The 27,431-nt window shown below is 61.6% G+C and overlaps 1 protein-coding gene across 9 annotated transcripts in view; it reads left to right on the forward strand.

The window, feature by feature from the left end:
* The window catches only part of KCNQ2 (potassium voltage-gated channel subfamily Q member 2), a gene marked incomplete at both ends in the record, with an annotated part of 42,654 nt that extends 16,131 nt beyond the window's left edge, over positions 1–26,523 (forward strand). Inside the window, 14 exons of one of the 9 annotated variants that reach the window (XM_080716202.1) lie at positions 444–569; positions 1,099–1,209; positions 1,771–1,866; positions 5,113–5,207; positions 6,280–6,309; positions 8,573–8,641; positions 11,509–11,538; positions 16,038–16,091; positions 19,359–19,582; positions 20,220–20,328; positions 20,884–21,015; positions 22,525–22,632; positions 25,212–25,335; positions 25,810–26,523. In XM_080716202.1, the coding sequence (XP_080572328.1) occupies positions 444–569; positions 1,099–1,209; positions 1,771–1,866; positions 5,113–5,207; positions 6,280–6,309; positions 8,573–8,641; positions 11,509–11,538; positions 16,038–16,091; positions 19,359–19,582; positions 20,220–20,328; positions 20,884–21,015; positions 22,525–22,632; positions 25,212–25,335; positions 25,810–26,523 (2,022 nt within the window). Of the gene's footprint in view, positions 1–443; positions 570–1,098; positions 1,210–1,770; positions 1,867–5,112; positions 5,208–6,279; positions 6,310–8,572; positions 8,642–11,508; positions 11,543–16,037; positions 16,092–19,358; positions 19,587–20,184; positions 20,329–20,883; positions 21,016–22,524; positions 22,633–25,211; positions 25,336–25,809 lie in introns of all 9 variants that reach the window. The other 8 variants (XM_080716204.1, XM_080716206.1, XM_080716207.1 and 5 more) reach the window with 8 other exon arrangements.
* Positions 26,524–27,431: the final 908 nt, after the last annotated feature.

The raw sequence follows: 27,431 nt of genomic DNA on the forward strand, positions 1-27,431 counted from the left end.
CTAAATGGTCCCCTCCCCATTTTCCTGCCTGCCCGAGCCTTGCAGGGGGTTTGGTGACAGTTTTGGGGCAGGACCTCAGGGGTGGGACTGAGTTCTTGGTCCCTGGGCCCTTGTCTCTCTCTGGGTAAGGGCACTGGGTGCCAAGGACCAGCTGGGTGGGGGTTGAGCTGTCTCTGGAGTGTCTGTGGTTCCTTCCATCCACCAGGCCCTGGGCCCAAGTGGGTCCCGGCTCGCTGGCCAGGGGCTGCTGCTGGTCTCCCTAGGTCTAGGCCACACAGGCGATAGGGTGGGACTGGCTCACAGCCAGCGGGAGCCCTCCTTCTGACCCATGCCTGCAGAGCCTCTGGCAGCCTGGGGGTGTACGTGTGTGCAGGGAACCCACCCCAAAGCCGCAGAGACGCAGACCCCAAGCAGGGCTCCCCTGGACACTGCTGGCCTTGCAGGAGCTGGTCACCGCCTGGTACATCGGCTTCCTGTGCCTCATCCTGGCCTCCTTCCTGGTGTACTTGGCGGAGAAAGGCGAGAATGACCACTTCGACACCTATGCAGACGCGCTCTGGTGGGGCCTGGTGAGTCCTGGCCACTCGCTAGGTCCCTGTCCCTGGCCTGAGGGTGGGCTCCTTCCTCCTGCTGCGAGGGGAGCCCCGGAGGCTGTGTGTGTCTTCTGGGTGCTGCTGTGGCTGAGAAGGCCTGTGGGGTGGTGGTGGAGGCTGGGCCTGGCCAGTGTGCAGTGGGGAGGGCCAGGGCTCCGTCTCTACTGAGCTTGGCGCCTGTTCACTCAGGATGGAGGAGAAAGACCGGGACATGTGCGCTGCTCGTAGTGGCAAGGTGTCCCCACTTTAGAGGGCAGGACCCCATGGCCTTTAGCCATCTGCGTGGGGAGCTGGGTACACAGGTCGAAGGGCAGCCGACGCCGGCCTGTCCTCGCTGGGCATGGGTGGTGTGGGAGAGCTGGGGATGTCTGTCCCATCCCCGGCCCGAGGGGCCGGCTGGCTCCAGCTATGCCCGGGTACAGTGAGACTTCAAGCTGAGCAGGGCTGGGTCCTTCGCGGTGGCCCCACCAGCCTGGCCAGGTGACAGAGCCCTGCCACCCCTCAGATCACCTTGACTACCATTGGCTACGGGGACAAGTACCCCCAGACCTGGAACGGGAGGCTCCTGGCAGCTACCTTCACCCTCATCGGCGTCTCCTTCTTTGCTCTTCCCGCGGTAAGCCTGTGCGCCTTCCTGCATGGGGGCGGGGCAGGTCCAGGCCTCTGGGCACCCTCCCCTTGGGGGAACCTGGGCCAGGAGCAGGGTCCCTGCAGGGTTTGCAGCCTCCCGGAGTGGGGAGGAGGCCCCAGGCTGTGGCTTTGGACTGGGGCTGTGGGTCATTCTGCATCTTCTTGTGTGGATGGCCCTGGACAAGGGCATCCTTGTGGCCAGGAGCAGTGCTCCCTGGGGAAAGCACCTGTCAGGGCCCCGTGGCACCGAAGACCCATCCCAGGCACAGGGAGGGGCTGGGCTCGCCAACCCTCGCAACATCTGGGCAGGCAGAGGGCCGTGCTTCCAGACCTAGTGAATGCTTCGGTGTGGACAGGTCAGGAGAGGACGGCTGCTCTCTGGCTTCAGTGAGGGCTCTGCCGTGCTCCTGCCAGCAGAGGGCTCCTTGACCCCAATCTTAGCCCGCCCCACCAGGTGAAGAGGGGAGGAGAAGGTGGAACCCACGCGGGCAGGGGTGGGGTCCAGATGAAGGAACCCTTGGGGCATGGTCTCATTGGTGACTCGCAGGGCATTCTGGGGTCCGGCTTTGCCCTGAAAGTTCAAGAACAGCATCGGCAGAAGCACTTTGAGAAGAGGAGAAACCCAGCAGCGGGCCTGATCCAGGTGAGCACGGCACCGGCAGGGGACCACCTTGCACAGGAGCGTAGCCAGCCCGGGCCTGGGCCTGGGGCGGCCATCTCCAGACATCTCATCCCTCGGTAGGAGCGCGTGGGGGAACGAGGTCAAAATCAGTGTGAGGGACAGGTCAGGCACCTGCTGCTGTGCACAGCACGGGCAGCCCCTTCTGGGTGGTCCTGGCTCAGGCGCCTGGTGGTCACCCTCCAGCCCCCTGGCAGGCAGGTCCTTACACACCGGTTGCACAGCTGCAGGACCCGTGGCTCAGAGAGGTCATTGCTCAGATAGCAAGTTGTGCCTGGCACCCTAGGCTGAACCACCTGCACCAGGCTGCCATGCCTGAGCCCAGGCAGCCTGCCCACCACCATCTGGGGGCAGCGGCCACCTGGTGCTCAGGCAGAAGGACAGAGATTCCCTCTGGACCCTCGGGATGATGGAGGCTCCTTATCTGCTGGGCAGACCCTGCCTCTCCTGTCTTTCCTTTTTAAAGATGGCTCGGCCTCTCCTGTCCCCCCCCTTTTTTTTTTAAAGAAGTGGCTCTCCTGGTCTTGGCTGTGAGTCCAGCTTGCTTTCATGTATGTATGTTTATCTTTCACCATAAAGACTCCAAAGGGCTCCTTTTTGTGTAGCTGCAAAAGAATACAAAGAACAACCAGGCGTGGTGGGCACGCTTGGAATCCCAGTACTTGGGAGGCTGAGACAGGAGGATCACAGGTTTGCGGCCAGCCTCAGCTACTTAGTGAGGCCCTGCACAAATTAGTGAGACCCTGTTTCAAAATAAAGAATAAAAAGTAGGACTGAGGCTGTAGCTCCGAGGCAGAATGCCTCTGGATTTAATCCTCAGTGCTGAAAAGAAAAAGAAAAAAAAAAGAATCCAGAGAACAAAGAAGCCCCTCCTCACTCGCTGCCCACAGTTAACAGAAGCCACAGTGTGTATGCAGCCTGACAGGTCTGGATAGCTCAGAAATTTGCCTAAGCCAAGCCCCCACCCCAGGGTCCTGGAACAGTAGCCTGCAGGCTATCTAGAGACAGCGGCACCACCCAGGGACAGCGGCATGCTCTGCCCACGTCTCCCGGCTGTGCGGTTTTCCCCACAGTGGACGCTGAGGCTGTTCCTGGAGATTCGGGACTTCTCTGACCCATATCTGATGAGTGGCTGCAAGGCAGCCTGTGGCAGACCGGTGGGGCCTGGGGAAATCAGCCAGCGGGGACCCCAGCAGCCCTACTGCGGAGCACTGGGTGGAAGGACTGCTCTCTGAGAGGTCTGCAGCTGGGGTTGGAGTCCAGCCCCAAGAGGCCAGGGTCCCCGAGCCTGCCGGCAGCAGAGGCTCATCTGCGTCTTTCTGGAAGGCAGCATGCCTGGGTCTGACCTCAGGCCTTTCTAAGAGGTCCTCCTGCACTGAAAACTATAAAATATTGTGGAGGGAAAGAATGAAGACCTAATAAACAGAAAGGCGGCCTGTGTTAATAGGATCTTAACAAAATTTGTTCTACGGAGTCGACCAGTTCCTATCATAAGCCCAGTGACCCACCTTGCAGAATCCTAAGAGTCCTGTGTGATTGCAGTGGATTCAGAAGAGCCGATTGTGTGTGTGTGTGTGTGTGTGTGTGTGTGTGTGTGTGTGTACTAGGGACTGAACCCAGGGGCATTCTACCTCTGAGCTACACTCCCAGCCCTTTTTAAATTTTTATTTTGAAACAGGGTCTTGCTAGTTGTCCTGAAGCTGGCTTCAAGCCTGCAGTCCTCTGTCTCAGCCTCCCAGCTACTGGGATTACAGGCATCTTGCCATCACGCCCGGCTGAGCCACACAATTTTGAAACAGGAGAACAAAGTTGGAAGACTGACACTTTCTGATTTCAAACTTTTTACAAAGCTACAGTAATCAAAACAGCGTGGTTCTTACATAAGGATAGACATCTCAGTGGGTGGAGAGCTCATAAGTAAAACCATTCGTCTTTCGTGACTTGATCCTTGACAGAGGTGACAAGTTCATTCCATGGAGAACAGAGCCTCTTCAGGAAATGATGCTGGGACAGCTGGACAACTGGATATCCAGATTTTGTTTTTGTGGTGCTGTGGGTTGAACTCAGGGCCTTGTGCCTGCATGTGTGCTAGGTAAAGCCACCACTGAGCTGTGTCCCAGGTGGTTTTTTGTTTTTTTCCCCACAGTACTGGGGATGGAACCCAGGGGCATTCTACCTCCGAGCTACACCCCAGCCCTATTTTTTATTCTTTATTTGAAACAGGATTTCATTGAATTGCAAAGAGCCTCACTAAGTAGCTGAGGCTGTCCTCAAACCGTGATCCTCCCATCTCAGTCTCCCAAATGCTGGGATTACAAGTGTGCACCACCACACCCAGCTTTTATTCTTAATTTTTTGAAATAGGATCTCACTAAGTTGCGGAGGGCCTCACCAAGTAGCTGAGGCTGGTCACGATCCTCCTGTCTCAGCCTCCCAAGTCCAGGATTACAAGTGGGTGTCACCACACCCAGCTACAGTGGCCTGTTATTCAGCCATAGAAAGGAGCAGTTCCTGGCTGCTGGCACAGCATGGTGGCCTCTGAGGACATCAGCCTCAGCAAAGGAGGCCACCCAGAAGGCCACACGCCCTGGGACCCCAGTGACAGGCTTACCTAGGATAGGCAAACGCGTTGCCAGGGCCTGGGGGAGAGAGCAGGAAGACAGCTTCACGTGGGGGCTCCTTTCAGAGAGATAAAAACAGCAGCATTAACGGTGGTGATGGTGGCACGACTCTGAGTGTGCGGTTGCAAATGGCTAGGTGGAGAGTGTCATATCGTGCACATTTTTTTCGTCACGCAAGAAACATGTTGGGAACAGAAGTCTGGGCCAGCGGAGGTCAGCCTGGAGGACAGGCAGGGCTTTGCCCAGCGAACATCCCCCGTCTAGGGAAACCCATTGAGCCACTGGGCCTGGGGGAGGCCGCGTCCCTGCCGGGCCCAGGAGCCTGGGGAGGCGGTGAGGGGCTGGCCAGGACAGTTAGATCCTCCAAGCATCAGCAAGACAAGGGAAGAACGGGGTCTGTCTGCACCCCTCTTCCACAGCCACTGGCCTGGCGGGGTTTGCCAGTCTGTCTTGTGAGGATAAACTGAGGTGGGGACAGGAATGGAGTCACCCTCTGGCGGAGCCTGGCACCGCTGGGCCCTGGGAAGGGGCGGCTGCGCTGCATGGCCGCCCGCCCGCCCCCCGCTGACCGGCTGCTCTCCCTCCCCAGTCCGCCTGGAGGTTCTACGCCACCAACCTGTCACGCACCGACCTCCACTCCACGTGGCAGTACTACGAGCGGACGGTCACGGTGCCCATGTACAGGTACCATGCGCCCGGCCCCGCCAGCGGTTTTGTGTTTTAACTTTCATTGTTCCTAAGCCTCATTTTCTGTTGTGCATTATTTTGATTCAATTTTGTTTCTTTTACTTTAAAATGTATTTTTTAAAAAAAGAATTGTGCGTGTGATTTATTTCTGATGTTACTTTCGTTCTTTGTTTTATAGCCTGGTGGCTTTTCTTTTCATTCCATCCCTCCGCCCTTTGCTTTCTGTCCTCCGCTGGGGCTGGGGGGCTGCATGGTGAACCCTGCAGGCACAGGCCCTCCCCCGTAGCCCACAGGTAAAGGCCAGCCTAGGGCCGCACCTGCCCCGCCATTGGCCAGAGACCCAGCTGCAGGCACGGAGGGTGGTGGTGTCCAGTCCCCCAGCAAGGAACAGGGTGCCCATGTGGGGAAGGAGAGTGACCCCAAGCTCAGGAAGGCTCTAGGCTAGGAGAACCCATTTCCCAGGGGTCCCCGGCACCCCAACAGGACAGAGCCCAGCACGCCCTAATGGCCTGGGCAGGAGAAGAGGCAGCTCCGGAAGTGCCCCCAGCCCCACGGGCCAGCTGGGCAGGGGCGGCTGCCCAGGGCCTGTCTGTACCGACTCCTGCCGCAGACAGGCCGTGCAGCCATACTGCCGCCCCACCCTCTGGCTGTCCTTTGCTCCAAGGTAGGCCACACCAGGCTGGGGTCCCCCCATCCTTACCTGCTGCACAGGCTCTGCCCCCGGATGCTCCCAGGGTGGTGTGGGCACAGTGCCTGGCTGGGACTTCCAGGCTGGGTCATCCCGAGGGGCGGCACCCTCCTCTGTCGGTGCCGCCCAGGAGGACGATGCCCGTGTGCCCCTCCTTCACACCCACCAGTCCTTCCCGAACGCTGTTGCGTGGTGCCGCTCCAGGCTGCGCCCTGCCGGTGGCCAGGACAGGACGGAGCCTTGGGCTAATTTTCTTTGTTCTGTTGTTTCCCCCACTTCCCTTGACTATTTTGTTTTGTTTTGTTTTCTTTTTCTTATCCCGTTCTTTTTAAACGTTTTGGTTCTTTTCCCTCTGTGTGTGTGTGTGAAAACACTTGAAAGCTCTCAAAGTCAAACCTACGGGGCGTCCAGGTAGGAAACGCATGGAACAGAAAGCCGTGTGTGGTTCTCGTTCTGTGGTGTCTGCTCTGGACCGGCCCTGGGGCCCGGTCCTCACGCTGGGCCTCCTCCGACCTGTCACCCTGAGCCCTCCCTGCCTGGAGCCCTCTGGCCCAGCCCCCGCTCCTCAGCTGCTTCCTCCTTGCTGGGTCTGTCTGTCCCCAGGTCTCCTTTGCGCCTGCGCTTCCTGCCTGTTATTCCTGTGGCCTCCTGTCCCTGCCGCGCGTGCCCCACGGCCCCCTGGGAACAGAGCTGTGGATGAGGGCTTGGGGATGTCCAGGGCTAAGGGCACATTCCTGACCAGAGGCCCTAGGCTGGGCAGGTCGGCCCACTGCCTCTGGGGTCTCCCTCCCTGGGCTCGGGGGCCCAATCCCCCAGTGCTTGGCCACAGCCAGAAGGCGCAAGGGGGGAGCCTGCACTTCCTCTGCACAGAGGGCTCTCCCCCCAAGGGGTGGATGGGCCTGTCCTGCCCAGAGGCCAGGAGGGGCCTGGGCAGTGGGCACAGGTCCCTTCGTTGGAGCCTGGGTCCAGAGGCTAAGCTCAGGACGGAGGGGCTGCCCTTGGGCATCTTGCTCCCACATGCTGCCTGCCGGGCAGTGGTGGGTGAGACCCCCCAGGCATTTAGCCCCAGTGCTGCAGGGCAGCCAGAGGCTCCTCCCCCCAGCTCCTGAGCTGCCCCTCCTCTCAGGCTCCTCCCAGCCCCAGCTGGCGCCTGCTTCTTCAGTTACTCCTGCACCCAGAAATATGCCCCCCATGTCTGCAGCATCCCAGCCTGAGTGGCTGGAGCTGTCCCCTGAAGCTGGCTGGACATCCAGCCCAACCTGTTCTCCGTCCTGGGGCACCCCACTTCCCCACTCCAGGCACACTGCCCCCTCCCACCATGGCTGCCCGGAGGTGACCGGGCTGTGCACAGCACCCTGGCTTGCTGAGTCGGCCCCGGCACCCTGCCTGGTGCTCCCTGGCTCTGAGGGTAGTGTGACTGGTCTCTACCCAGGCTTAGTCTCTACCCAGGTCTCTACAGGGAGGCCTGTCCCTGGGGCCCCTGCTCCAGGCTTTGGGGTGAGGGGGTCCAGGCAGGGTTAAAGCCAGCTGTGTCCCTATGGACTGACCCACCTGACGCTGGGCTCTTGCATGGTGCTGACCCACTGGACAGTGGACAGTCTCAGAGAGGGAGCGGTGAGGGACACTGAGGGGCAAGAGCTCACAGGACTGCCCCCTCCCCCAGGGTTTCCTGAGCCCCTTCAGGGCCTGGTTCTGATGGGGCTGCAAGGGTCAAGGAGGGCTAGGCCCCTGGGTGACGGCAGGTGTCCGTTGAATTGCAGGGACACCAGGAGGCCAGGAGTGGGGGCCAGTTAAGCAGGGAGGAGTGGGGCAGAGACAGCAGGGGTGTTGGAAGGGTCCAGGTGAGGTGTCAAGGAAGAGGAGGCACCGGAAGGCATCTCCCCAGGAGGCAGTCTAGGCTACCAGGTCAGGCTGCCTGGGAGGGGGCCAAGCATTCTGCAAGGCCCCAGGCACAGAGATAAAGGGACCTGTGCTCTGCTTCTGGGGGTCTAGAAGGATGGAGACCAGGCAGGGTGAGGGCTCGGGTCTTGGGGGTTTGGAGCATGGTCGGGGCTCCTGGGAGCGTGGCTGGGGGCCACGGCAAGCTCTGCAGAGTGACCGTGTCCGGGTGGGGGTAGGTGTGGGGGCCGAGCTAGGGCCGGAGTGGCGGGGCCCAGGCATGGTGGGGTAGGTCCGAGGCAGCACAGAGTGTCCAGGGCCTGGGGTCGGGTAGCTGAGCAATGGCCACCTTCCTTGCAGCAGGGTTGGAAGTTATGAGGGAGGCAGGAGGGAGCTGAGGAGTCGAAGGTGGAAAGCGGTGGGAGGGAGAAGTTTTGCCTGGATCCAGGGAGCGCCCACCTCGGGAGTTGAGCTGCCTCCCCTGGTGTGGTGCTCCCTCCACCTGCAGGGCTGGTTCTTAGGGACAGCAGGAACCCTCCCCTCCGCGTCCAAGATGGCCACGCCCCACTTCAGGGCCCAGGTCTCAGGGGCAGCCGAGAGAGTGAAGATGGTCCCGGGCCCTGGAAGAGGCGGAGACACTGAGACCTGAGCCCCCTTGGGCATCGCCAGGGAGCGCCTGTCCCCGCCAAGCCTGGCATTGGCGCCTGCTCCCTGTGCAGAGGGGAGCTGGCGTGGGCCAAGCTCCTCCTGGGCCTTGCGGGTGGTCAGCTCACTGCCCTCTCTTTCTCCCACCCAGACTCATCCCGCCTCTCAACCAGCTGGAGCTGCTGAGGAATCTGAAGAGCAAGTCCGGCCTCGCCTTCAGGTCAGCGCGGGCTCTCCCACGGGCATGGGCAGCAGGGGCCAGGCTCCTGAGGGCCCCGGCGGCCTCAGCCCAGGCCCCCAGCAGTGGCGTGCGAGCTCCTGGGTCATGGGTGTTGGGAGGTGTTGGTGGTTTCTCTTTCTGCTTCTGTCGCTGGTCCAGCCTCCTGTCCCCAGAGGGGCGGCTGTTGGATGGTGGACACAGGGAAGGAAGGGAGGCAGAGTGGGGCTGCAGGGGCCTGGCACGCTGTCCGTGGCTGGTGCTTGGGACTTGGGTGGAAGGTGTGTGCCACCCTGTGTCCTCTCAAGCGCCGAGTGGTGGCATGTGCTGGCGGCTTCTCTGGTCCCGCGTTAATACGAGAGCTGTGACTCTCGGTGCTCAGACACGGACTGGTGTGCACAGAGACTGGGCTAGCTCTCAGCAGAAGCAGAGAGCCAGGACAGTCCCCAGGCGATTTTGTCACTGAAGACGCAGCAGGGCAGAGGAGTCGCGGTGTGTCGAGGGGCGGCCCCTGGCCCCCAAAGCTTTGTTCCTGCTTGAGCTGGATTTTCCAGAGGGACCTGAGTCCAATTACAGTGTGCTCTGTCCAATGACAGCGTCTCCTCTCCTGAGGAGAGGGATGTTTGGAGACTCACCTGGGGCTGGGCAGGGCAGGAGAGGTGGAGAGGCTGCGAGCAGCTGGACAGGCGAGTCCTCCGCAGCCCAGCCGAGCCGGGAGGGAGTGCAGCCTGCTACACCCACTTCAGCTTCTCCCAGGTGATGAAACAACATCCTCTGCTGCAAAGCCGCCCCGTTCTGGCATCTTGTTACGGGAGCTCTAGCAAAGGGATTCAGGCCTTGGTCCTGGGAGGTGGCTGCTGCTGTAACAGACGCCTAAGAACGTGGAATGAGTCTGGAGTTGGTAAGAGGCAGACGAGGTCTGAGGCATGCCAGGGCGAATCCATATTGCCCTGAAGCCACGGTTGGCAGAGGCTCCAGTGTTAGAGGCTCCTGCTGAGGCTGAGAAGGAGTGGGACCATGACAGTCTCTGTGGTCCAAAAGCATGCACAGGTATCGCCACGAACAGAATGTTGCTGGGACTACAAATGGCAGAGGTGTTGTGGTGCAGCTTAGAAGGAAGCCAGCAAGAAACGCGTTCCTGGAAACAGGAAAGGTGACCCTGGCGCAGGCTGGGTGGGCTCTTCTCTTGGGCAAGTGGATTCACAGGTGATGGAAACTTAGCCCAGAAGGTTTCCAAGGTATGTGTGTGTGGGGGGCTGACTGCGAAGAAATTGCTAAGACACCAGAACTGGAAGATGCAGGAGGGTCCGGGCCTGTCCGGATAACAGGATCGCCGTAACCAGGAGGCTCACTGCTGGGGAGGCCATAATGAGGCTGGACCCGTTTTGCCGAAGATCTCAAGTTGGACTGATAGACCCAACATCCATCTCAGCAGAAGCCCAGCGAAGGTGGCCCTATCCAGGAAGACTTTCCTCAGTGGCGCCGGCCCTGTGGCATGCGCTCAGGGTTTGGGCCGCAGAAACACTGCCAGCAAGGAAGAGCTGGAAGGAGGCTGCGGGGCTGCTGGGCCTCTGCACCTGGGAGTGAGGCTGATGGGCCCCTCAGCTGCAAACACTCTGCCTTTAGCACGGGAGGGTTAACGAAGCCAGAAGCCGAGGGAGAAGGAGCTCCTGCTCCTTCCCAGAGCTTGGAGCTATGTGGAATTTGCCCACTGGATGTCAGGCTTGGGTGGCCAGGGACGACTCTCCTGTTTTTCCTTTTTCTCTGTGCTGCGTCTCCACTGTAGCTTTTAAGCAGACAACTTATTTTGGGACTTGGAGGCCTATGGAGGCTCCAGCCCCAGGACAGCACACACCAAGTCTCTCACTCCGGATTCCAGTCACTTAGGTGACTTCAGATGGGACCTGCAGTTTTCGGAGCCTGTGGTATTTAGGGGGATCTCGGAATAGAGTTGGTGCTGCAGTGAGTTGTGGGTTTGGGGTATTGGGTGTTTGGGGTGACTGTGTTCAGAATATAAGAGAGAACAAACCTGGGGAGCACGTGGGCCCGTACCCCCCCGACACGTCTGGACTGGACTCGCTGGAGTGCGTGGCCCTCGAGAGTCCCGAAGTCTGGCACACCCTCACCCTCGTCCCACTCTGCTTTGCCAGTGTCCTGGTGACGTGGCGCCTGTCAAACAGAGCCTTCGGAAGTGTGCCAAAGAGCCTTCCTACAGCAGACCAACCTGCTGCCTCCCAAGGGTCCTGCTGGGACCCCTCCCCATTTGGCTGTGCCAAGCCACATAAGATCCAAGCCACCAACCTTTTATTCAGTTGACTGAGAATATTACCAGCAGGAATAATCAACTCCCAATTAAGCAGATGTTGGCCAAAATAGCCTCCCAAGCAGAAGAGACCTGGAGAGCAACACTAGCCCGAAATAGACACCGGCTCACGGAGGACGGCAGAGCTGCCTGCCGGTTCAGCCCTTCACCGGGAAGTTACACAGAGAAGAATTCCGCCTAGTCCAGAGCTTTCTCCTGCACACATTTCCGTTTTGAGACTTAATTATATCAGCCTGGTTCTGTTAAAGCTGGTGTCATAAATGCTGAGTGAGAGCACCCTTAGGGTGAAGGCTGCGCAGCCCCTCTGAAAATAATCCCTCCCCTCTCCCCAAGGGACTTCTTAGCCCTGAGGTGTCCTCCCTCAGCTGGGGGCCCTGGGGCAGGTGTCCTCTCTGAGCCCCAGCCTGTGGCAGTGTGGGGACAGGTGCAGGCCCGGGGTGGGGGGCTGGGGTCTGGAAGGGGTGCTGGGGGGGAGCGCGGGGCCACTGGGCACTCCATGGGGCCGGCCGGAGCGGGCAGCTGCTAACCCTCTTGTCTTTGTTTGCAGGAAGGAGCCTCAGCCGGAGCCCTCGTCAAGGTCAGTGCCTCCTGCCTCCAGCTACCTTGGCTTGTCTGTCTTGCTCTGTGTACGCACCATGTGTCGGGGCAAGGGCTGCCATGCGGGCCCTGCGTGTGCTTCTGTGTGCCAGCGTGCAGCTGCGTGCCCAGCCTGCCCGGCGTCACGCCCCCGAGCCCAGGGCCCGCTGCTGCTTCCAGCTCACTCTGCAGCACTGTGGGTTTCGGCAGCTGGGGGCTTCTCAGAGGGCCCCACCCACCCAGACCACAGGGGACTCCATGCCAAGGGAACACTGTGATTCCCTCCAGGGGTGGGGCCCGATTTGCAGTTGGTTTGAGCTGAGACCCCCAGGTGAAAACTCTGGGCAGGGACCCCTCCTGCCACCCCAGGCCAGGCGGGTAGGAGGCCTCTCTTTCTTGGTGGTCTTTGGAGCTGCTGGGAGAGAATCAGGGTCCACCTGTCCCCACTCCTGTGCTCCTTGCTGAGCCAGGACCGGCCAAGGGGCCATCCGGGTGCTGACACTGGCTGCTCCCTGGGCCCCGCTGGCCCTGGGGCTGCTTGTTCAGGCTAGTGAGGGCTTGGGGCCAGTCTGCTGGGGTGGAGAAGGGCAGAGGTGGCCCTCCCAGTACTGAGAACACCAAGGTCACTTCACAAATCCCAGGCTATGGGGTCCAGCCCACCCGTGTACCCTTGCTGCGTTCCCAGGAGCGGGGTATCCCCCAGGGCCCTGCCCATTCAGTGCAGAGTAAACCCGACCCCCAGCCCTCAGGGCCAAGATGGACACCTGCTGCCCCCGCTTGCCCTCTTGGACCACAGGGTGACTCGGCTGACCCAGATGTCCAGGAGCTGCTGGGGGCCGGGGGGAACTGGGCTGACCCCCACCCTCTCTGTCTATTGGAGGACAATCCTTCACTCTCTGAATCCCACAAAAAGGGGATAGATAGCAGGTGGTGTCTAATTGAAAAGATTGGCGATGCTTTTGCTCCTATCGGCGCAGAGGACCAAAGACTGAAATGCCCGCAGAGAGGCTAAGAAAGCCAACCCTGGAGCCAGAGAGGGGGGTCAGCCCAGGGTAGCAGCGGCTAGCCCGCGGCCCGACACGCTGGGGGGAACAGCGGGAGCTGCCCACAAGGAGGGACCGCGCTCGTCAGCCTGCGAGGTCTGGTGCCCCCCGTGCTGGCCGCGCCCCGCTGCCGAGGCTGCCCGCGCGCTGCCCCCAGCGCCACCTGACTCACGGCCTCCCGCTTGTAGCCGCAGCTCCAGCTCTCACTGGACTGGGGACTCTCTCAGCCTCTCTCTCTCTCTCTCCCTCCCCGCCCCATTTGGAAATCTTGCTGCCCCCCAAGTGCCTTTAATCACTGTCACTGCCCTCGGGCCCCTTTCTCGTCTGCTCTGTCTTTTGGGATGAGGTGCTCGCCCTGAAAGCAGGACTCAAGGTGAGGACCCACGGAGCCCCTGGCTCTCCGGTATGTTCCGTGGCTCCCCCGCTCCCTGCCCCCGCCACTCCTCTGTCTCTTCCTGCGTGTTGGTGGCCCCTGCCTGCCTGTGCCTCTCCACGCCCTTCCCCAGGGCCAGCACCCACCTGCCTGGCCGGGCCTCCTGGGACACCCACGGTGAAGTGCTCAGTGGGGTAACCGCTGTGGGCCCCGTCCCTTGTGACTCCTCGGCCCGAGGGCCGACCCACGGCTCCTCACGGGTCTGAGGTCCTGGAAGGTGCTTGGGTGCTATGGAGAGAGAAGCAGTTTTTGTCGATGAAGACTGTCCACTCTGTTCCCTGGGATGCACACCTGCCCAACAGGTAATGGGGTGGCATTTCTGCCCACGGCCTGGGGCAGCCACAGTCCCATCTTTAGCACCCAGTACATCGTAGGTGCTCAGGAAGTCGCCCTGTTACTTGGGTCACAAGTAGCAGGTACACTTATCTGGCAGGGGAGGCTGTTCCGTAAATGGGAAGGGGGATTGGGCTTCCCAGGGCTCTGCCACCCCAGGCCTGTGGCCGCACCTCTAATTGTGTTTAGCCAGAGGCCTGCACCTGCCCAGCACCTTCCTGGCTACGTTCACTGGTCTGCGCAGGCGGTGTGCAGACCCTCACTCACCTGCACCAACTCGCCCTCCTGGCCCTGGCTCAGGATGCCCGGCAGCACGGCCAGCCTGCCTTTGGCTCCTCGGCACCTGGCGAGGCCCGTGTTCCTGTGCTGGAGCTGCGCAGGGCCTGAGTGCGGGAGCGGGGCAGGCAGGTGCTCGGGCCTGTGCTGCTCTGGTGTCTTGTGGCTGCTGCTGCTCCGACCTGTCCTTTGTGGCCGGCTTTACCCTCTGTCCACCCAGCCTCCTCTTCTTTGCAGGTGGAGGCACCTGTGGGTTTGGGTGCAGGTCTGTCCTGTCTGGTCTTGGTCCCTGTCTGTGCGCATCTCTGCCCTCATGGGGCCTCAGGACCCCTGGGCTTGCCTGCCGGGCGCTGCCTGGGCCTCAAGGTCAGCCCGGCATTATCCGATAGGGCAAGGCTCCACCTGGTGGCAGGGCAGGGAAAAGCCCAGCATCCGCTTCAGTCCGGGGAGCAGGCAGCAGCATGCTGGCCTGGGGCGAGGTCCTTGGTGCCCCACCAAGCAGTGTGGTGTTCAGGGAGGGCTGTGGCCAGGAGTTCCCTCCACAGCTGAGTTGGGCTCTCAGCTGCGCTGTCCTTTAGGAAGTCATGGGTAAATTGACATTTCTTAAGCTGGACACACTGGAGATTCATGCCAGGGTCTCAAGCTGTCAGACAGACTACATCACAGAACTGGGCCTCGGGGCCCGGGCGGTGCTTCTTGGGTGAAGCAGTAGGACTGGGTCAAGTCTGGGGGCTTTCGTGGGTGCTGGGAGCCAGGGCTGTCTCTGTCCTCCTTCCCATTGAGTGCGGAGGCCTCCCTGGGGATCCTCAGTCAGTAGCCCTGTGTTGGGCCTGTGTTGGGCCACATTGGTTGAGGGCCAGTCTACATTCCTGACAGGCCTCGGTGCGTCTGCGGCTGAGATGAGGTTGGGCTTCTGAGAGCAGCAGAACTGGAGGCGCAGGGGTGCCCTGGGGCCGGGTCGCCGGGTACTCGGCTGATGGCAGCATCTTGCGGTGCATTAGCCTGTGCCTCGAGTCCAGCCCTGCAGCCCCAAAGCAACTCAGGAACCTGAGCGGCTTGTCTGCTCAGAAAGCAAGCCCACATGGGGCACTGCGCAGCCGGTGCTCGGGTCCCGGCTGCCGGCTAGCGGGTGCTCTGCAGAAGCCACGCAGTTGCTCCTCCCCCGGAGTTAGCGGCGTGGCCTTTACCCCCGTGGAGGCTCAGCTGCGGCGACTTGCCACCAGGACCCTCTGGATTTGAATAAGTGTGCGAAAGGCAAGCGGGATGCTGAACACTTCCATCCTGAGCTTGCTTTGTTTCAGACTTGGAGCCCTAATACCCTTGGACTTCCCTGGGTGTGACGTCTGAGAAGTGCTGCCTGAGAGAGGGCAGACGCAAGGTGGGGGCCTGGAAGAGAAGGGAGGATTTGTGTAATTCTTTTCTTTTTTCTTTCCTCTTTCTTTCTTTCTTTCTTTCTCTCTTTTTTTTTCTTTGCTTAAAATTTACACGTTTGAAGCTGGGTGTGGTGGCGCACGCTTGTAATCCCAGCATTTGGGAGGCTGAGACAGGAGAATGGCGCAGGTTCGAAGCCAGCCTCAGCTACTTAGTGAGGCCCTTTGCAACTCAGTGAGACCCTGTTTCAAAATAAAGAATAAAAAATAGGGCTGGGGGTGTTGCTCGGAGGTAGAATGCCCCTGGGTTCCATCTTTAGTACCGAAAAAAAAAAAATTTACACGTTTGAATGAACAAATAAATCTCGGGGTTTTGGGGGGATTCTTGGAAAGTTGAGCATTTGCTGAGCCTGCTCTGAGGACCATTTGTAGGCAGGGGCCTGTTCAAGTGGATTTGTGAGACCAAGAGGAACTGGCTTGGCCAAATCCTTTTAAGTCCACGCGTCCCCAAGTCCCTTCTTGGCTTTCTTCCAGTTAGTGGCAGCCACTGCTTCCTCGGTAAACTGAGGCCTAATTCCAACTGGGCGGCAAAGCGGCTGGCGAAGCCCCAGATTGGAGGGTAAAGCCACCGCCCCTCTTCCTCCAAAGATGTGCATGTTCTACCATGGTAACTTCCCGGATGGTGACCATCCAGAGCCAGCCTTTGCAAAGTCTTAGCCCATGTATTATTTTTTTGTTGGCATGAATATAGCAAAAAATATAATACATCTTTTAAGACATGAACCCCAACTCTAGGTTTGGAAGGAAAAGGTATTTTTGGAGGAAAAACACAGGGATTCTTTCTCTCCAAAAATCGGGGACACCTCTTCTTTTCCAGGCCACGGGGGGCTTCACGCACCCCTCCTCGCTGTCCGTGCTCAGATGCAAACCCTGCGGCTAGGGCACTGTGAGCCCAGGGCCGCCGTGTGGCCACGGTGCCTCCGTGCACTGCTGTTCTCCGCCAGGGCCTGCCGCCGCCGACTAACTCTGCTCTCCTCATTTCCAGTGGAGGCAGACCGTGCAGAGGGTGCCTGTGTGGATGCTGCCCTGGACACTCTAGGTACCGCCACGCTGCACGGACTGGTGCCCACTGCACGCTCCCGCCCTCCCTGCTTACTAGAGGTTCGGACATGCCGGGCCCGGCTGGTTCTGCCAGTGGCCTCAGAGCTCTGCGCTCAGGCCCAAAGGCCTCCTCCCTCCGCCCCGGCCCAGCCGGAGTCGGTCATTGCTATGGAAACAGTTACTGCCCTTGGGCATTTCCTGGGGCCGGTCAGTCTAGCACCTCTACTGGGCACTGAGGACCGTCTTCAGCCAGCACTTAGCTGCCACTGGCTGAGCAAGGCAGCTTGCTGTGTGACTGCCCAGGGCCAGAGGCCCGGCTCCCCTTCTGACTTACAGGCCTGGTTTAGGGCAGACTGGAAACAGGACTGTGGAAAAGCCCCCGCACCTTGACCACACCTCTCCTGCCCCTTCCCTGTCTGCTGTCGGTGTGTGAAGGCCTCTGTACTGCTTGCTCTGGGAGCCCCTTGCCTCTGGGGCTTCCTCTCCTGCCCGCCCTCCTCCTGGCCGGCCAGCCTGGCGACCTGTAGGCCGTTCCGAGGTGCCCCATCGGAGCATACCTCATCCTGTGCATGTGGCCCGGCCGGCTGGCGCCGAGCAGCATGCTTGTGCATCTGCATGCTCTGACACTGCCTCCCGGGAGAGGGGCTTGCAGGGCCCCGCGTGCTCCCCAGGCCTCCTGCTACCTGTGTGTTCTGGAGGTAGGCGCTTCTAGGGGTGGCTGCTGCAGCCCCAGAAAGGGAGGGGCTGCCAGGGAGGCAGCCTGCTCAGGCCCCAGCTGAAGCTCTGCTTGTCTGGAGTGCCGGTGTCCTGGGTGCTTCTGGTCGCAGGCTGGACCCTTAGGGCAGGGGCTGAGGCCAGGCTGCTTGAGAATGAGAGGGTTTGGAAGTGTGGGGCAGAGGAGCCCTGCTGTGCGTGTCTTCCTGGAATGTCCCCCTCTCCTCGGGTGCTGTCTGTCCAGGTGTGGGCTGGGCGGCTCTCTGGATGCCAGCTCCCTGCAGCACTGAGCTGAACCCTGTGCGCTGGCTGGGGTGAGGGCCATTTGCAGCCGGTGCCCATGTGGATGTTACCCTGGGGAAGGGCAGGCGGAGGAGGGCTGGGGCTTGCTCTCTCTCTCAGACTCTTCCCCAGCTTGCCCCTGCCCTTTGAACACTGACGTGCCCGGCCCTTGCAGCGGAGGGTGGTTCTGGCTGCCGGCTGGAGCGGTGGAGGAGGCTCTTGGGAGATCATCATTTCATTAGCTTTTTCCTTGGCTTGTCCCTGGCCTGTGAGACTCCAGGCTTTGGGGCTGAGGAAGGCCGGTGCGGACTGCGCAGCCCCTCTTCCAGCAGGGCCTCCCTCGCAGGCCTCAGAGCCGAGTCTGAGGTTGAGGAGGCAGAGCCAGGGTCATGGCTGGGGTAGGAGAGTCCTTTCTGCAGTGGCCATGAATGGGCTGGGTTCCTGGGGGCCCCTGGTTCTGATGTGGCCAGATCGATGCTTATAGAGGCCTTTGGACTCCACACCCAGCCCCTCTTCTTACTGCTACCTCTTGGCCCAGTGCGGTCTGGGGGACTGCTTGGGATCCGACCTGTCCTCTAGGGAGGCAGGAACCTGAGCTGCCTCCAAACGCAAGCATTCCTGTGAATGGCCGGTGTCCTGCCTGCCCAGGAACCAGGAGGTGGCGGCCCTGGACTCCATCTTGCCCCCCCCCCCCAGCATTTCAGTGGCCATGATTGAGAAGGAAGCGACCAGCTCTGAGGTTGGAGAGGGAAGGAGAGGGAAGTGAGGCCCAAAGGGGCTATAATCCGCTTTCCCATGTGTCCAGGAGACTGCCTGGCATAGGCCCCGTGTCTCTGCATCTGAAGTGGCTTGCGTGATAGAGGCAGAGCCCATAGAAGGAGAAAAGAATGCTCTAGAAGCTGGCATCCCAGAGCTGGCAAGTCACGATGCCTGTGGGCCCTGGTGTTACCGTGGCGCCACAGCCGGGAATTGCCCCTGGCAGGTGGCTCCAGTGTCTGGCTCCCCTGGACCAGTGGGGAGTTTCTGGGTTGCCTGGTCCCACTCTCCTCACCTGCCTGCAGTGGGGGGCACAGAGGCACAGGCTCAGTGTCCCACGCAAGCGAGCGCCATTGTCTCTTGATGCACACAGGACACAGGACGCCTAGAGACCCCGAACTCTCCGTCTCGAGTGGCCTCCATGTTCCAGGCCATTGGGGTCTCTTCCTCTTGCTCCCTCACCTGGACATGAGGTGGGGCACTGGCCCTGTGCACGGTGCCAGGCTGGTAGGCTGGGCACTGAGGCTGGTCCTTTCTGGGTGGCCCCTTCGGCGCTGTGTAGACGTCTCTGGCTGTGCACAGCATGCGGGACTGCTGTGCAGTGAGATGTTAGCCAGTGACACTGGACACTAGGGCTTCCTCCTGGAGACAGTTCTAGGACCCACCAGACCTCCCTGACCCCGGGTCTGGTGAAGGGCTCTGGTTGGAAGCCATCCTGGGGAGCCTATGGCTCTGCGTGGCCGGCGTGAATGGGCCCCCAGCCGGAGAGGCCGCTCTTCTCTGAGGCCCCCTGTGTGCACAGTGTGGGAGCCAGCAGCTGGCCTGGCTCCTGGACCGTTTGTCTCTGCTGGTGCCCGGGCTATGTTGGAGCTGGTGAACTCAGGGTATCAGCCCTGTCTCCATGGTTTCCAAGAAACACGAAGCCAAGGGCGGCTCCAAGACTTTCAACACTATGGGAACAGTGGCCCTGCTGGGGAAGGCTGGGGTGGGGGAAAACCGCTGTCTCCCAGGCCTGAAACACCTGGTCCCGCCCTCAGGTGGGGGTAGAGCCTACAGGCCAGGTACTGGGCAGGCCCCTCACAGGAGCCAGGGAAAGGCTGGACAAGCATGAGCAGTAGCCCCTGGGCAGGGGGAAGAGAGATGGGGAGAGGCTGCTGGGGGCAGGGGAGGCCTGCAGGAAAACCTGGGACTCCTGTGAGGTCACTTGCGGGGGCTGCTGGGACAGTGTGGGGAGCCAGTGGCGCCTGGTGGTAGGTACTAGATGGTGGAGTCCATGGGATCCCTCCCAGGCACGGCCGAGCTCTGACCGCACCTGTGCGGCCCCTCCCTTCCTGCCCGCACTTCACCCGCAGCTGCTCCGAGCCTCTCATGTGGTTGGTTGTTCCTTGAACCTGCGTCTCCCTCTGGTCTCGGGGACAGACACCGCCCCGTGTTCTTTCCAGAGTGACTTCTCTTGCTGTCTTTCTGTGTGTGTGTGTCTGTCCACTGTCCACGTTGGTTCGCATGGGAGCAGCCAGAAGGTCAGTTTGAAAGATCGTGTCTTCTCCAGCCCCCGAGGCGTGGCTGCCAAGGGGAAAGGGTCTCCCCAGGCCCAGCCGGTCCGGCGGTCGCCGAGCGCCGACCAGAGCCTTGAGGACAGCCCGAGCAAGGTGCCCAAGAGCTGGAGCTTCGGCGACCGCAGCCGGGCACGCCAGGCTTTCCGTATCAAGGGCGCGGCATCCCGGCAGAACTCTGAAGGTGGGTGTGGAGCAGCGCCAGCCTCCCCAGGCTAGTTGCCATCGGGAGGAACGTCAGCTCGCAGCTTCAGGGCACATGTGGCAGCCCTTGGAACAGGGAAACCCCAAGCCCCACTCTTAGGAGAAATCACACTAGATGAGCCTTGCAGAGCGCTACATGCTGTGGTGTTTCCTACTCGGCTGCAGCCATCACCTCTGCCCAGGTGACATTTTTGTCCTCTGGGGAGGAAGCCCCAAGCCCACTAGCAGAGGGTCCTTCCCGCGCCTTCCCAGGGCCTGCTCTTCCCCCGGGGGCCCCACGTGAGTGGCCTCGTGCACCGGTGGTCCGTGCTGGCTGCTGCTGTCACAGAGCGTCGGGTTCTCAAGGCGCCTGCCCCCTTGGCACGTGCCAGACCTCCGGGCCTTTTCCGGCCGAACAGTGCTCTGTGTGTGGTTGGGGCACCTCACGATCCTACATTCCTCTCTGGACAGAGATGCCCTTTGAACCCTCACGCCTCCTCTCCCTGGGGCCACAGCCTCTCCTGCAGGGCCTGCCAGGAGGGGGGAGAGAGGAAAGGGCCCCGGGGAGTCTGAGCGTCTCTGGGGAGCGTGGCTGTGGCTGAGGCCTGGGTGTGACGTGCCTGCTCCCTCCCACCCAGAAGCAAGTCTCCCTGGGGAGGACATCGTGGAGGACAACAAGAGTTGCAACTGCGAGTTTGTGACCGAGGACCTGACCCCTGGCCTCAAAGTCAGCATCAGAGCCGTGTGGTGAGGCCCCGCGGCCGCGGCCAGGCGGGCCCGCACTGTGCACCGTCTGTGCTGGTGCTCCTGGGCTGGGCAGAGCAACCAGGGCCTGGGTCCTGGGGAGAGGAGGGAGTCGAGGTGCAGGTCACAGTGGGCCTTGAAACGGACCCCTGCTGGTCCCAGTGGTTCCTGTTGCCGGGAGTGGTGGGCCTCTGCTGTCCCGGTCCATGGGCCATCGCAGGCTGAGGTGCTGGGGCTGCTGTGGGCGGACTAGTCCCCTGTGCACTGGACCCGGGCTGCCGAGTCCAGCGGCTGTTGGGGACCATGGGACAGCTGAGTCTCGGGTGTTCCAGGGCCGGGGTGACAGGCTAGGTAGACGGGGTCTGTCTGTGAGGCCAGGCCCTGAGGGTGGCTGGTGGGGCCAAGCGGGACCCAGCGGAGACGCACAAGTTGCTGTGTAGGCACAGCTCTGCCTGGCATGGGTGTGCGTGCAGACACACTTGGGGCTGCGGTCTCGGAGTTGTCTGGGGGCAGCGGTGGCCGCTGGCCTGGTGCTCACACTCTGCCTGCCCATTGCAGTGTCATGCGCTTCCTGGTGTCCAAGCGGAAGTTCAAGGAGAGTCTGAGGCCGTACGACGTGATGGACGTCATCGAGCAGTACTCAGCTGGACACCTGGACATGCTGTCCCGCATCAAGAGCCTGCAGTCCAGGCAAGCACCCCACTTGCCTGCCCTTCTGTCCCGGGGCTGGGGAGGAGGTAGAGGGCGGGCCAGTGCTCAGGCGCCCGCCCGTCAGCTCATGTCAGCTTTTCCTGCCGTCTTCACGCAGTCCGTCCGTCCGTCCATCCGTCTTTGGTATTTGTCTCCCCCTTCTCTCCCCACATTCCTGCACTGTGGTGGGTGTGCACTCACACAGATTTGTGTGCACATGCATGAGTGTGTGAATGTGCACATGTGTGTCTCTGAGTGTGTGCACACGCGTACGGATAAGAGCATGTATGCGCGTGTGTGTGCCCAGCATGTGCGTGTGGTGTGTGTGGATGTGTGGACATGCGCCTGTGTGCTGTGCCGTGTATGCACACTTGCAGTGGGTGCATACATGTGCATGTGTACACATGTGCCCGTGTGTGTGCATGTGTGTGGGGAATGGAGTACTCCTCCAGTGAGGCAAAGCTGTAGGGCTCCCACGGGCCCCAGAATGCAGGCTGCCCACTGCCCTGAGCAGGAAGTGGGAGTAGAATGTGCACCGGAGGCCTGGTGGTAGTGGGCACTCACCTGCCTCATGTGTGGGAAGTGGCCAGCTCCTTCCAGGCACCACTTGCACACGCATCTCTCTCTCTCTCTCTCTCTCTCTCCCTCTTTCTCTCTCTCTCTCTCTCTCTCACACACACACACACACACACACACATACACACATGCACACACACACACGTGCACTCCTGTGGACAGGCGTGTTTTGCACACACAGTCCCAGGTTTAGCCTGGCACCTGTGCATGTGTGCTCCCGGCCACACACCCTCAGCCACACAACAAGCACATGCACATGCATGTGCTTCCAGCACACTTCTGGCAACAGGGTCCGCCCCTCCCAGGGCGCAGTCCTCCAGCCCTGGAAGTTTAGCCCTCCTGGGCCCTGGCCTCTGGAGCAGCTGTAGAGGTGGGGGAGGTCCAGGTCTGCCCCCGGGCGCTTGCCTCCTTACTCCAGGTGACAGTGAAGGGGTCACTCGTGGGCATGGCCAGAGGTGTCCCCTCCCTCCACCCGATCTCCCCACGCAGAAGCTGGCCCTGCTGCACGTGGCCAGTGAGAACTCCCAGCCTGACCCTAGCTGGTGTGCAGGTTCCTTTTCCTTTCTGTCTGGAAGACAAATAGATACAGCCAGTCAGCCCCAGGAGCGCCACCCTGATGTTCCGTAGAGACACCTTCCCTGGGACTTTGCCCCAGCCCCAGATCTGCCCCACGCAGGCTCCCGAGACCCAGGCCCCCCCAGATCTGGGTGCCGAGGCTGAATGCCCGGCTCCCAGGGCAGAATGATGTGCTCAGAATGTGGGGTGTGGTGGGCCTGCGGCCGGCGGGTCTAGGCCCTGGCTCTCATCCGAGCAGGCGTTTCTCGGGGATCACTGCTGTTGGCAGTGGAGGCCCTGTTTCTGCGTGCCCCCAACTCCCTCAAGCTGCTTGCTTACCCACTCTGCTGGTGTCTCTTTTCTCATTTACGTTGCCAGGATAGATATGATTGTGGGCCCCCCACCCCCTTCAACTCCCCGGCACAAGAAGTACCCCACCAAAGGACCCGCGGCCCCTTCGAGAGAGTCACCTCAGTACTCACCTAGGTCAGGACGCGGCACCTTCCTGCCTGTCTTGTGAATGGCCAGCGCCTTCGCCCCAGGCCACAGGACGGCAGCACCTCTGCTGGTCTTTCCACAGACTCAGGGCCTGTCCGGCTTCTCCCCTGCAGAGCTGCCCCTGCCAGGGCCCTGGGGCAGTGCAGGGCAGCAAAATCCGGCATGCCCACCAGTCTTCCACAGATAGGGCCTCCTGGGAAGCCAGGGCTCCTTCCCTTGGACATCCTGTGATGTCCACTGGGGACCAGCTGGCTCCTGGGCAGAAGTGGAGGGAAGGCACCGGTGTCCTTGACGCCAGCTCAGATGCCTTGAGACTCTCATGGTCTCTCTGGGCTCTGACCGACTCAGGCCCTGGAAACCTGCCCACTGCTGGGTGGACCTGCCCAGCCCTGACTTTGGTTCTGTGCATCTGAGCAGATGGCCGCTTTCCTGTGCCCAGTCCCTCTGAGCCTGCCTCTTACACCATCATGAAGAATAGGAAAAAACCCCTGCCAGGCACCCAGCATGGGGGCGGCTCAGTTGAGCACCAGTGCTACTTCAAGTTGAGGTCCTGGTAACTAATGTCAGTAAGGAAGATGGCAGGACCTCCCTCTGGCTGACGGGCAGATGGGGGCCAGAGTGGTCGGCTGGCCAGAGAGGGCTCTTTGGTGGTTAACTGGGACCTTCCAAGGTCTTCCAGCTTTCCTGGGACCGTTCAGATGGGGCCTTCCCCTCCAGCGAGTCTCTTAGGCCATGCAGAGCGAAGCCCGGCAGCTGGGAAGACCAGCTGCGGTGCCCGCCTGGCTCCTCGGGTGTCAAGTGATTGAAGCCCGGTGAGCTGGCCGTCACCGGTCAGCGTCTGCCACCCTCTGGGCCAGTGCTGCTGCCCACGAGGCCAAGGGTCAGTGTGCCGGGCACCTTCTTGGCCAGCAGCTCCTCCCACGAGAGAGACTTCCTGGGGAGTAAGTAGGAAGGCTGTGTTTGCGGCTTCCTGACCCAGGGCGGCCTGGACAGTGTCTGCCGAGTCCGCTGCTTGGCTGAACTCTGGGGCCGAAGTCCTATCTCCCAGGTCAATGCAGCAGTGGCAGTGGCTGGGGTCTCAGCCATGAACTAAGAAAGGCTCGCTGGCCCTTGGAGCCCCCAGGCCTCCCAGAACACTGCACCCAGGTCAACAGGGAAGCACCCGAGAGGACAGCCTAGCCCCCACCCCGTGGAGTATGTGGGGGTTGAATCTGAGTCCCCAGTCCAGCCCAAGGGGAGAAGGCAGTGCGGGGTCCCCAGAAGACCCTCTCCCTCTGTCCCAGCTGCAGTTCTAGGCTTAGCCCTGGGCCCCCAGACAGGCAGCCCGTCATGTGGCAGGGGTGAAGGCGCTGCGCGTCGTGCCTGGACATGTGGACACTTGGAGCACCAGGGCCTGCCCGCTCCGTTGCACCTGGCGTCTGCTTGGAGCCAGAGGTCCCCTTCCCCCGTGCATGAGTCTGGCATGAAGCCCCGGAGCATGAGAAGGCTGCATCTGGCTGACGCAAGCCCGTCCTGTGCTGTTTCGTGCAGCATAGGGAAACCCCCCACCCCACAGAAGCAGGCAGGGCGGCTGGTCCGCAGAGAGCAGAGCTGGCACCACCCGGTTGGTGTGGTGCCTGCGGGGCGCTCTGGATGCACAAGGCTGCTGTCCAGTGGCAGGTGGCCTGAGGCCTGTCGGTCCTGCTAGGCAGTCCAGGGGGCTTGTGGACTCAGCACAGGGTCTTCCCGAGTGGGTGCCCCCAGCTGTGGATCTCAGCTCACGCCTGCTCCTGCAGCAGCTCCCACCCTGCAGGGTCTCCTGGTGCACACGACGGCGAGGAGCTGTCTCTGCGGCGGGTCGGCCGGGCTCCTGTCCCCGGGGTGAAGGAGTTCCTTTGCTTCTTTCTGGCTTAGCCATCCGTAGCTCAGCTTAGCTCTGCTCCCTGCATAGGCACATGCAGTTGTGTGTGTAAGCACATGTCCCATGCACACACGCACACACACACACCCTGGCTAGCAAGGCTCTGCGCCCTCCTCTGCCGAGTGCTGCGGTTCCTGTGTGGCTGCCCCTCCTTCCTGCCTGGTGCATGGGCTGCAGCCCTCCCGCCTCCCTCCGTGGTTTCCTGCTTCTGTTGTCCCCGCTGCAGACCATTAACTGCCCGTCAGACCCGGGGCCAAGGGCTGGTGGCACATTATGGTGTAAATAAGCTCCGTGGGCACCCAGCAGCCATACCGCCCCTCTGGCTGCAGGCCAAGGAGGAAGGGAGCTGGGGACAGGTGGGGTGGAGGTGACAGCCAGGGAGCCCTGCTGGAGAGGAGGTAGGTGGGCCAGCAGGGCTCCGCTTTGCTCCCGTTAATGTGCCAGGCCCGGGAATGGACCAGGTAGGAAACAACCCTGTGGGTGCCAGAGACAAGGCAAGGACTTAAGACACAGTGTCCATCTGTCCTGGCCCCTGCAACCCCCGTGGGCTCTGGGCTGGGCCTGGAGCCCTGTCTGGGGGGCTGTGGGCTGGCCCAGGAGGAAGGGCAAGGGGCTGGCCACACCCTCCCGAGCTCACGCGCGGGGGCCGGGTCTCTGTTCCCGGTAGAGTGGACCAGATCGTGGGGCGGGGCCCAGCGATAACGGACAAGGACCGCACCAAGGGCCCAGCTGAGGCAGAGCTGCCAGAGGACCCCAGCATGATGGGACGGCTCGGCAAGGTGGAGAAGCAGGTGGGAGAGGCTCAGGGCGCGCCTCTGCGGTGGGGCCCGCTGTCAGCCTGGGGCCGGTGGGCAGGGTGGAGGCTGGAGGGGCGCAGCCTTGGGCTTCTCTGCTGGAGCCCTGCTCCACCATGCCAGGCATGGGCGCTTTCCTTTCCAAGGTCAGCACGAGGCCATATGTTTCTCTCCGTGTCCTGGGGCACATTGTGGGGGGGCCTTGGAATCATCTCTATGGAACTTGCCAGAAGTCACCCTGGACTGGCTTGCCTCCCCTCTCCTCCTGCTGAGCCCCGCCCCACAGCCTCTCTTCTGGGAGTGGCGCTTCAGAAACCATCACGTGAGGCCCTTGTCTGCTCCCGAGCTCAGCCACACACTGACTGGTAGGGCCAGGGCTGGGGAGAGGCCGGCTCAGGAGACTGACCTCTTCTGCTCTTTGCTCCTGGGGAGCGCTGGGTCCCTGGAAGCCCAGCAAGCCCTCTCTTTCAGGTCTTGTCCATGGAGAAGAAGCTAGACTTCCTGGTGAACATCTACATGCAGAGAATGGGTATCCCCCCGACGGAGACCGAGGCCTATTTTGGGGCCAAAGAGCCAGAGCCGGCGCCGCCGTACCACAGCCCCGAGGACAGCCGAGAGCGCGTGGACCAGCGCGGCTGCATCATCAAGATTGTGCGCTCCGCCAGCTCCACCGGCCAGAGGAACTTCTCGGCGCCTCCGGCCGCACCCCCCGCCCAGTGCCCGCCGTCCACCTCGTGGCAGCAGCGCCACGGCACGTCCCCAGTGGGGGACCACGGCTCCCTGGTGCGCATTCCACCACCACCGGCCCATGAGCGGTCACTGTCTGCCTACAGCGGTGGCCACCGGGCTAGCACGGAGTTCCTGAGGCTGGAGGACGCGCCGGCCTGCAGGCCCCATGAGGGTGCCCTGCGGGACAGCGACACGTCCATCTCCATCCCATCCGTGGACCACGAGGAGCTGGAGCGCTCCTTCAGCGGCTTCAGCATCTCGCAGTCCAAGGAGAACCTGGACGCGCTTGGCAGCTGCTACGCAGCTGTGGCACCCTGTGCCAAAGTCAGGCCCTACATCGCGGAGGGCGAGTCAGACACGGACTCTGACCTCTGCACGCCCTGCGGGCCGCCGCCGCGCTCAGCCACAGGCGAGGGCCCCTTTGGTGACGTGGGCTGGGCTGGGCCCAGGAAGTAGGGGGCTACGGCATCTCTCCAGCCCTGCTTTCTGGCTCGGGTGGGAGCTCTGTGGGCCTTTTTCCTAGAGGCATGTGTGTTGCGAAGGCACCTGTGGGTCCCGCTGCCAGGCCACATGGGCGGTGGGCAGGCTCTTTGGCTGCTGCAGTGAGATTTTGTGAAGTTCTTCCCCAACAGGGGCTTCAAGAGCACCCTGCCGGGCCTGCTCAGCAGGGACAGGCCACGGCGGCACAAGGAGGGCCGAGTGGGGATGGGGGTGCAGCTGGCAGGAGTGTGTGCTGGGCAAGGACCCAGGGCAGAGTGTGGCGAGGCAAACCTGACCTCTGACAGCGGCCACCTTAAGGCCTAGTGGGTCTGGGCTTGGGCTGACAGGTCCAGGAGGACATGGCTGGCTGCCCGCCATGGCCCGCCCTCAGATCTGACAGCTTGTCCCTGGGTTCCTGGCTGCCCCAGGAGGCGTCTCCCGGCCCACCCATTCGCACAGCTGGGCCATGCCCTCGCCCGGGTGCCCAGCTAGGGAGCTGCCAGGCAGCATCTTCCCTCTCCTCTCTCTGGGATCTGTGGGTCTTCCCGTGGGAGCTGCCCCAGTTCACGACTCTGCCTGGAGCCAAGGACAGGGTGAGGCCTTGGGGACCAGCCAGAGACCAGAGCCACCCTTGGACCCTCCTGGCCTCGGCCTCTCAAGGGAGGCCCGGCTTGCAGTTTCCTCTGCAAGGGCTTCTGGGAAACTCCTGCTGACCCGGCCCTAGGCCCTCCCAGAACGCACAGAGCCAGCAACCCCCACTGCAGCAAGTCTGGGGCGAGAACCCGTGACCTCTCCTCTCTCCTGACTGTCCTGGATGAGTGCCGGGCACCAGGCTGTGGTCAACACTTTGAGGGACCATCTGCCCATCCCCTACCCAAGCCCTG

This window comes from Muscardinus avellanarius (genome assembly GCF_963383645.1).
Source record: "Muscardinus avellanarius genome assembly, chromosome: 19".
Lineage (NCBI taxonomy): Eukaryota > Metazoa > Chordata > Mammalia > Rodentia > Gliridae > Muscardinus > Muscardinus avellanarius.